General features: G+C 39.1%; 1 protein-coding gene across 1 annotated transcript in view; it reads left to right on the top strand.

The window, feature by feature from the left end:
* Window positions 1-10,936, top strand: part of arid3c (AT rich interactive domain 3C (BRIGHT-like)) — a 76,710-nt gene that overhangs the window by 45,441 nt on the left and 20,333 nt on the right. Inside the window, exon 3 of the mRNA XM_034871038.1 lies at window positions 10,660-10,732. Within this exon, the coding sequence (XP_034726929.1) occupies window positions 10,660-10,732 (73 nt within the window). The remainder of the gene's footprint in view (window positions 1-10,659; window positions 10,733-10,936) is intronic.

The raw sequence follows: 10,936 nt of genomic DNA, 5'->3' as shown, positions 1-10,936 counted from the left end.
GAATAAACTGAATAATAAAGTACTTTAAAGTAGACTCAGGGCCCCATATGTAATGAAAAACCCTGCTCCAGGTTTCACCTCAAGGCCACTATGCTTGCAGTCCCTATTGTGATTAAGCTCTGCATTTTGTACTACTAAACACAAGGTGGAAGAACACACCATTATTGTGGCCAGCATGAATCTGAAGAATGTATTTGTCCCAGAAAGCAGATGCACTGTTGCATATTAATGTTACAGCAGCAGAATAGATCAGAAGGACAAGGCCGTGATGATAAAAGGATGGGAGGGACAGCGTGGTGATGTGGTGTCTGCAGTGATTTACTGCTCCTTGTATCTGCCGTTGTGGCTGGAGGCCATGTTGGCCTTTGAAGTGGCCCAGATGAAGGAGGCCGAGGTCTTTGTGTTCCAGCACAGAAGCCCTGGTGGACACGTTGATTCTTTTACCTCCAGCTCTGCTACTGCAGCTGTTCCTTGCACCACACACACACACACACACACACACACACACACACACACACACACGCACACGCACACGCACAGACAATGCTGTAACAAGTCCAAATTTTGCTGTTCAATTAATTGTCTCAGTTACATCACTGTCATGTGACATAGATACTGTAATGTAATAAGACAAATACACTGCCTGTATCCTAATTTAATAATTACAATAATAATAATAACAATTAAAATGTACACTTTATTAATCCTGCAAGGGGAAGTTACAATTTACACTCTGTTGTTATTACACACATTACACACATGCGTTAATGGAGAGATTTCAGAGTGGGGGAGGATTGCCCATGGAAAGCCCCTAGCAGTTTGGGGTTTGGTGCCTTGCTCAAGAGCACCTTGGCAGTGCCCAGAAGGTGAACCTGCACCTCTACAGCTACCAGTCCACCACCATAGTTTGGCCCGTATGGGGACTTGAACCAGCGACTCTCCAGTTCTTAACCCAACCATGAACGCGTATAGGTACAAGTGCCAACAACGACAATAAAAATAATAATACAAATATATAGATTTTGGCCCATGCATCTCTGCTCTGCAAGAATACAATGTATTGACTCTACTTAGTCAAGACAGTGATGATATCTGTCCTTCTTTACTAATAGCACTCACTTGGCATTATTGCACCTACCTGTGACCTCCATGACCTCCAACGCACAGCTAATGATCTTTCAGAGGCTCGATTCACTCACCTTTTCACTAACACACAGTTCCCTATGTGGGGCAAACTTGAGTGGAGCAGCCAGGGCTGTTGTCAAGTCTACCTTCATCAAGACAAGTCCAAGACCAGGACTAGTTGAAACCTGGTCAAGACAGAGCCCAAAGAGGTCCAAGTCCAAGTCTAGACTTAGTCCAAAAAGAATCCATAGTACAAAGTGCTCGTTAACACTGTGTCTGTGACCAAAATTAAAATGATTGATACCTAATGACTGAGGTAGAGTTTTGTTTTGAAGGAGGATGTTACTTTAGAAAAATAGCATATAGTGCTGGACTTAGTCGAGAAGCGCTAGAATAATTGGCGAGTCCAGTGCGAGAAAAGTCTGATTCCAAATACCAACAAGTCTAAGAGTCCGAGACAACAACAAAAGAACGTCTTGAGTGTGGACTCAAGTCCAAAGTCCAAAGCCGGACTCAAATACTACAGCCCTGATAAGACGGTGGACTGCCGACCTTAACCCTGCACTCGTCTTACTTAAAACACCAAAAGAAGATCGATAGAAAACGGTAATATGAGTTGTTTTCGCTATTTCGGAGGACCTGTTGGAAACTCGCGCATTGGTTATTTAATGTGTTTGACTGGTTCATGGTAGTACTGTCAAACAATTAAAATATTTAATCGCATTAGCGTCATAGTTAACTCGCAATTAATGGCACATTTTTATTTATTCTAAATGTCCAATGGACAAAAAGAACGTTAATCTTGCGATAACAAATTTTGATTATTGAAAATAATCAAAATGGTTTTGTGTTAACGCCGTTAATAAGGTGTTTAACCGACAGCACTAGTTTATGGTATACGTTATTTGAAATGTTATCTTTGGACCATCTGGCTGATAGAGCGAGGTGCTGAGACAAAGACGGTAGTGGACACTGTAGCAGTTAGCACCAGTAGTCCTCAGTGTTGGAGGCTCTTTTATCTATCTATTTATCTTTTATCTTTTATCTGACATGGATTTCCTTTGTGGAGCACAGGCCTCAGGATTAACCTTCTGATACCTCTTTCTTCCAGTGATTGATGAGAGGCAATAAGGTGGAAAGATCATGGGAATCCTTTAGGCCAGTTTGTCTCATTGTACTAAACCTGCTGCTTTGTCAATTATATCATATCCAATTTACTGGGATCTTGTGTCCTAGCCTGCAATGAAAGCGGCGAAGGTAGTATTGTCTCACTTGGCATGATTACCTGGAATCATGTGAAAGCCTATCAGCAAAATGCACCGAACTTGTACAGCTGTAAACAAGCTTTAATTTCCCTTTTGAGAGTTCACAGGCCCTAGTTTATGAAATCAGTGTGGAGCTCACAATGTTCAGATTGAAATCTTCTCTCACTGTTTGAGCTGTTGTGCAGTAGACACTGTAGCCTATGTGAGACGGATCTATTGTTAGCCTGTGTTCTTTACTGCTCAGCTTTCTATTCAAAGGTTTAGGCCTTAGTGTTCCAATAATCATTGAAACTATTATGAAATCATTTGAAAACCTAACCATATTGTCTGAAATTACTTCCAATAAAGGAAGCCCAGTCTCTTAGAAATGACATTGATGTTGGAGTGCTTAATGGTTGGTCATCACACGTAGAGCCGTTCCACTCTAGATTCAGTCTTCACTTTCTCTGGCGCTTCCACATCAACCTGTGAGCCGAGCTGCCAGTTCTTTAGTGGCAGATGCATTTTATTTAATATTCATGTTCATTCAGTTTTTGTCCATAATATACTGTCATACCTTGCCTGTTTTTTTACTTTTAGCATGGCTGTGAGGAAGAGAGAGACGGAAAGGCACTAGCAGAGTGTGTTAGGGGTGGCACTTAGCCAACTGGAAGGTTGCCAGCGTGACCTTTTACACACACACGTGCACACACTCAACACATACATATTTTCACATTTACAGAGGCCAGCTGGGATTAGAAATGAAAAAATAAACATTCTCATCTCATTATGTTTTTCTGAGACGGTAGACCTGACCTGACTTAGTTCAAACCTAAACACACTGTATGATAATAAATCTGATTTCATGTCATTTTTACATAGTAAGTCAGATTAGAGATATATCATGTCAATATAGTGTATGATATAATGGCTCATGAATATGACTTATATAATCAGTGATATTAGAGCTGGGCAATATATTGGTATTCTATTGATATCGCGATATGAGACTAGATTTTGTCTTCAATTTTGGATATTGTAATATTGTAATATGGCATAAGTGTTGTCTTTTCAGGGTTTAAAACCTGCATTACAGTAAAGTTGTGTAATTTTCTGAACTTCCCAGACTGTTGTAACTGTTCTATTATTAGCTTTTACCCACTTAGTTATTATATCCACATCACTGATGATTATTTATCAAAAATCTCATTGTGGAAATATTTTGGGAAAGCACCAATAGTCAACACTACAATATCGTTGTGGTATCGATATCTAGGTATTTGGTCAAAAATATTGTGATATTCTATTTCCTCCATATCACCCAGCCCTAAGGGATATACATTCAATGTTTTCCCTTCTGTGATTACCTCACTAGATGTCCTGCTTACTGATAGAGTCTTTACTGGATGTGCAATATCGATAGCAATATTTTTGCTCAAATAATTCCCTGTTGCGTATCACTGGGTGAGAAATCGTTTTTATTGCTGTGTGTTTCCTGGGTTTCATGCAGCAGTATGATGCTGGAGTGCAGAAAGCACAAGACAATCAAGGTGCTTTACCTTCTGTAAAAAATGAATGTGGACTGAAAGCCACAAGCAGACGTTCTGAAATAACGTAACAAACAGCAGACTATAGCCCGCGTATTTTTTTCTTGAAATTTTGTAACTTTACGCTATTTAATTTCCGTAGTATTACGACTTTTCTCAAAATATTAAGACCTAATCTCACAAACCTAGGGATATATTTTGAATGTGCAGAACGATTTGAACATCTTGGTAAGACTCACCCTAGAACAGGGTCACGTGCACATTTAAAGAGCTTTCTTCCCCAAGCATTTGACACAGAAAGGAGAAGAGTAAGTCATGTGTGTTGACTCAGCAGAGATAACTTAAATACTTGAAGCAATACTGATTATCTGAGAGCCTGACTGCATGATATTACATCACGTTTTTGTATTTTGAATTGTCTCCTCCATTTCTACCAATCATTTTCTGGAGGAAGACCCCTGCTTAACATGGAACCCTAACCCAATGTTCAGTTGAAATGAAACCCAGTAGCACATCATCTGACTTTATGCCGACTGTTTTTTCCACTGAAGCAATGTGACGCAGTGAATCATCTCAGTTTGTTTGGCTGCTCTAAAAAAACTGATACCAGTGTGTTTTCTGACAGATTTTGCTCTGGTGTGTTTTCTGCCGTTAGTACAGTTTCCCTTAATAATTTAATGTCTTTAAATTCGGACTTTCTAAACCAAAATCATGAGATAGTGTCTTGTGATTGCTTTGTATCTCATCACTTGAAAAGGGCCTAATGTTGCTGTTGTTGTAGTCTAAATCCTTTGCATTCCTCTTCTGGGAGTGCTGCAGGAAATTCTGCCGGATGCATGTCTTTTCCTTTTCCTTTCCTTGGAATTTTAGGTTTGGTGAATATCTGAGGACTATGGTTACCTGGTCCTCAGATCTCTGCAGGGTACATCCAGACGTCTAGCTAGACTATCTGTCCAATCAGAGTTTTCTGTCGCACAACTATTTTACAGAGGCTGTGTGCAGAGATCAGCACCGCCCAAGACAATCGGATTAGTTTAAGAAATGCCAATAAAGCAGAGCATGTTTTCCTCCTATCCCTGAATGCTGCGTTGAGCAGCCGGACTCTCCTTCAGGGTGCTTTAGAGGAGGGTCCGGCAAAGCGAGACATCTCAGGTCCATGCTCTCGCAATAAGCGTCTCTCAGGACATCTAAGTAGATTTTGAGTTAGCTTTTTCCAAATGACTCTCACATTTCTTCTCTAGAGTTTCAAAGTGCTTCGTCGTCACTGTTGAACACATTCAAAAAATCAAACATATCCAAGTAGAAATTAATATACAGTCTATATTAAAAAACCAACTGGGGGTGTATGAGAAAATCTGGAAACCAATGGACAATATATGAAAAAGGACAGATAAGAGAGCTTCAAAACGCAGGACAGAATATCTAAAATTAAATACATTACTACAGGAGAGGAAAGGGCTAAGGAGGGGGGGGGGGGTGAGCCATTTGTTTTTGTATTTGTGCATATTGTAGCTTTGCTGGAGGTCCCATTGTTCTGTGCATGTGATACTGTCATATAGTTTGCTTTTTGGCTCTTGTAATACGGCCGTTGTTGGATGAGGGATTTTGTTGTTGCATGGGGCAGGGGGGTGCGCTGTGCCTGTTATATATATTTCATTATTAACCCTTTCTGAGTCAAAATTTAAAATGAAAAACCTTTCATCAAAGTTATGGTCATCTTTTCTTACCCTTTTGTGGCTTTCCCCCAAAGATTTTGTCGACTCTTTCTGAGCCTTTTGAAATTTTAATGGGTTTTTCCCGATGTTTTGAAAGCTTTTTTTTACATTTGTCCCTTTTTTCTCTCTTTTTTTTTTTTAACTTTTTTTTAAATTTCCTTTCCAATTATTTTTCCTCCAAATGCTAAAAAATGATAAAAAGCACCCAAATTCAATGAAAGTAGTGAACTGATTATTAAGTTAACTTGTGAGTAGCATTGTTGGGAACCATCCACCATTACTTTTATGCAACATTTGTTTGCAAGAAACCCAAATTTCTGATATAGAACCTTTTTGGAAAGGGGTCACATTTGACCCGAAGACAACAGGAGGGTTAAGAATTCTATGCGAACATGTGAGAAAGACACCTTAAAATAAGTGAAGCAACCACGTTAGCCTCACAGAACAGACCTTAAGTCAGAGATAGGGTTCCGGTGGAAGGAGAAGGGCCAGGAGGCATTTCCAAGTTCAATGTCAGCAGCCTTCCCTCGGCTGACCCCGCTGACTGACAGGCGGAGAGGGGGCCGGCGGGTTCAGCTGAACCCGGTGTCCTTCAGCCTGCCTCAGCCTGTCTGTGTGCTCACTTACTTCACACAGAGCGGGAAAACACAAACAAAGCAGTGGTCAAACAGACTGGAATGCTGCCCGCCTACTTTGCTCTTTGCTTCAGAGCCGGCTGCATGAAACCTTGACAAGTGCCGTGGTGGGAGAAGTATTCAGATCCTTTACTGCAGTAAAAGTAGTAATACCACACATACCTCACACATGCTGCTTAAGTAGACGTCTGTTATGGGAAATGTACTTAAAGCATTAGAGCATGTTAGAGTGTAAAGATGTAAAGGATCCAAACAGCTGTGTGTTTAACGGTCTCATGATCTCAGCTGGACCTGTAGACCGTTATAGTGTTGCTAGGTTACTTTATAATAGACAGGTCATCAGGTTTAAAAATTAAATGTGAACTCTTAATGTGTAAAATAACTAGTAACTAAAGCTGTCAGATTAATGTAGTGGAGTAACTAAAGTAACTAGTGACTAAAGAAACTAGTAACTAAAGTAACTAGTAACTAAAGCTGCCAGATGAATGTAGTGGATCAACTAAAGTAACCAGTAACTCATATCTATTGAAGCCAACTGATACCTTAGGAGAATTAAGGGATTCAATTATAAAAATGAATATTTTATATTCATTTTACTGTGTACTTTTGTCTACTGGTTGGTGTGTGTGTGTGTGTGTGTGTGTGTGTGTGTGTGTGTGTGTTTGTGTGTGTGTGCGTGCGTGTACATGTTAACATGTGTGTTATGGCCTCTATGAGCAAATGCTCATCATTGTCTCTGCATATGTGCCTTTGCACTCCATGGGCCTCACAATTGATCCCGCGGCATTGTCATCCGCTGTGCATTTGTGCACTTAACATTTTTGCAATGGCTTGCTGTTCCTTTACCTTTCAATATTCCCTCCACCACGGACTGCCTGCAGCGCACCACTCACAGTGCACTCACGCCCCCCAACACAAACACACACACACACACCCTTCAGAGTGCTGACCTGCTCTGCTCCTTTAATACTGGTGACAGCTAATACACTTCTAAATGATCAGTTATTATCTCTGGGGCCTCGTCCACAGGGCCCCACTGATTCCAAAGGTCATGCCTCTGTCTTCCACTATTGATTAAGTGGGCCTGTTAATGTGGCTCTGGGCCTTACTGAAAGTGAACATTGCCACTAACATATTTCCATCAGCTGTATCTGGATGGAGAGGCCCATTTAAAAGCCTCTTTGACACCGCCGCTGCCCCAGTGAATAGAGCAGGATGAGGAGCATAATGGGTATGCCAATAAGGAAACTAGTGCTACTAAAATATACAGAGGGCCCGAGGCTGACAGACACAAGGAGATATCCTGCTGAGATATTATAGGGTTGTATTCTCAGTCTTTATATTGACCTTTTTTTTTTTTTTAAATAAAGCAAATATGACTGAGCAACGAAAAGACCTCAACGTACTGAACAACAACTGAAGATAAGAACAGATCTTCACCACTTTGACAACAATTTAGAATTGCATTCTATAATTATACATAATGTACAAAAAATACAGATGGTCCAGCACAAATACATGCCACAGACAGGAGCTACGAACACAAAAAAAGGCTAAAATAATGTTTTTTTAAGCCTAATCCGAACCCACAGGTGGGGCCGCCAAATTATTGCAAAAAAAGTGAAAAAAATGCGTTGACATCATTGTATTTGCAAATATAAATCAGCCTATTTGTGAAGAAAACCTGCTGAAGTTAGGCTTACTGGCATATAGAGAGTCACTAAGGCCATCCCCAGATACACTCAGTCACATGTTTAACATTAAAACATGATGTATAAAATCATGCCAACAATTATTATTTAATCAGCTTAGCATTCTATGCAAAGAAAGGGATGTAAAGGGTTTAGTCCGCTCTACACTAATTAATGTAGGCCCAGTTCATTTTTATACAATTTAATACAATTTTTGCGATGTGGTAGGGAGGCCCTGCTCCGTCTCTCTTTCCCGTGAAGACCCGTGTTCAATTACATAGACTACATTTACTTTTTTATTGTCTCTCTGAGAAAATAGCCAGGTAATAAGCATATGCATGAGACAAACAGACAGACAGAGAAACTGTAGAATACAATACGATACAAAGAGCAAGTGAAGTTGGGTGCCAGTGGGAGGCCAGCGGAGGTGTAAATACAGTGTGTGTCATTTTTCTCAAGGTTGTGTTTTTGCTGATTGTGTAGCACGGTGCAATGTGGGTGTAAATGTGAAATATAGATAGATATAGAATGGGTAAATTCTACCTTTGCAGTACAATTACCATGTTCAATGAACAGGCTGATCACAGCTGGAAATCTCCATCACAACAGTCTGTGATCCTTTGTTTCAGCCGGGCGTCTTTAACCCTTGGGTTGTCCTCCCGTCATGACATTTTTGTCCCTATTTCAGACTTTTTTTCAGTTTTCACCAACTACTTTTTGAGATTCATGGTCAATAAACATAATTTATGTACATTATACCTCAAATTTGAGTTAAAAAAATAACAGAAATAATGAACTATATTGACTACTAGTTAGGATCAGAGGAACTTATGTTGAGTGGATGAGTTTAGTCAGGATACTGAATTGTATTTAATGATTATATTTAAATTATATTGTATTCATTATATATTCATCAGAAATCAGAATCAGAAATACTTTATTGATCTGAATTATTATTATTGAAATTCTGTGTTGCAGTTGCACAAATACTATATATATACTGTATAGCTAACATCTCACAACACAGATGTTACAGATCTTTATCACTTTCCATTCACAATGATGTTCCTTGTCCCCAATTTTCTTTTAAAACAACACAAAACGGTAGCAAAAACGCAGAAAGAACACGCAAAAAACAGAAAGACAACAGTTTATCAGCAAAGTGACCACAACATAGAAAGATAACTATTCTAATTAATCTAATCTAACTATACTATAACTACTCTGTAAGTGTACGACAGAGGGATTAAACAGTCAATCAGATACGTTTACAGATATGCTCAATAAAACGTCAAAGTCTTTAGCAATTAGAATCCATCGCTATACGCATATTTGGTATACAAATATAGGGGTAGAGAACCATCAGACCCCCCCCCCCCCGATGGAGCCCAGACACTCTTTGCTTGCAACGACAGCTGATAGCAAACGGAGACAGATTAGCTAAAGTAGGGTTGGGACTCTGTGATTGGCCCTTGCAATGTGTGTACAATTCTGATTGGTTTAGCAGCAAGGTGACCGCCTCCACCAGCTGAGTCCATTTAGGGAGAGAGCAATGATTAAATAAGGTCTTCCTGAAAGACTACGCTGAGCTATATTTAAATCAGGAGAGACTAATCGCAGATATGCGCCAGCAAAAAACAATTATTGGGATAACAGCTGAATTTATTTAGGAGTTCACTGATTAAAAGTTAGGTCTTACTGAAAGAATTTACAGTGAGCTACATTAGATACCCTTTCCTTCTTTGATTGCATTAACTCAGGCTGCACCTGTCAGCCTCTCAATACAATGTCAAAATGAGACACAGCTGTGGACACAGAGCGGACATGACAGGACTTGAGCATTCTGTATGTTTGGGCTTTTCTGCACAGCTTCTAGGAGGGGTTGGATATGAAAGTTGTTGCGATGGGCATTTGGTCCGAGCTGACACAGACATACCTCTCTGACGCGCCTGATGTGGAAAAGCTATTCCTGTCCATAAAGCCGCTTCCTGATGTTGTTCTAGCAGCCCTGAGTCTTTGTGTTGAGATTGTTGAGGTTTCTGAGATCGTCTCCAAGGAACTCGTTTTCCTCGTCTACGTCGACCATCATCCTCAACAGTCCCACTGTTCATTGTAAAAAACTAAATCCATATATATATGCAGTAAGATTCTGGCAGCTGGGGGGCCCCAAAAAACAGTATAATAACAAAAAAACTACCATCATTTTCCATAATTAAAATACAGTTTATAGCTTTAATTTCACATTAAATCATGTGTATTTCTTGTCTTTTTATTGTTTAATTAAGGATATTTACAGCTCTTAAAACAATTGTTTCTATTCCCTAATTTTATCTAACTTAAGAAATGTATTTGCAGTATTAAACTTGAATTTAACAGTTTGATTTATTAGAGATTACATATTTGTGAAATAATGATAAATGATTATTATGCAAATGTATTTAAAAAAAGAATTACATGCAAACAATGAGTTTTCTTTAAAAAAACAAAAACCTGTATGGTTATTAACAGTTACAGGTTTTCTATGTTCTTTTACAATGTCAATTCAACTCTATTTTATTAAATATTAATTTAATATGCATGTTGTTGTTTTTTAACACAGAAATAAATACTTTTTTTAAAGTGTACCACTCATGTTCTTGATTTCTTTGGGTAAAAATGTTAAATACATTTGTAACTGATTCTCTGTTTTCTGTCTTTTTCAGCTGTATGAATTGGATGATGATGAGAAGCGCAAAGAATTTCTTGATGACCTTTTTACTTTCATGCAAAAACGAGGTAAGTGCTTTCCACTTTAATAGGAATACACCTCTTTCCTTACACAAGTTCTTGTTTAAATTACCCCCCCTCATGTAGCCAACTATATGCTTGTTTTTCAAAGGTCCTATGGCATGGTGCTTTTTGGATGCTTTTATATAGACCTTAGTGGTCCCCTGATACTGTATCTGAAGTCTCTTTTAGATAGACCTTAGTGGTCCCTAA

This window comes from Etheostoma cragini, chromosome 5 (assembly GCF_013103735.1).
Source record: "Etheostoma cragini isolate CJK2018 chromosome 5, CSU_Ecrag_1.0, whole genome shotgun sequence".
In the NCBI taxonomy this organism is placed as follows: Eukaryota; Metazoa; Chordata; class Actinopteri; order Perciformes; family Percidae; genus Etheostoma; species Etheostoma cragini.
Note: the sequence above shows the minus strand (reverse complement) of the source record. Positions and strands in the feature narration are given on the sequence as shown.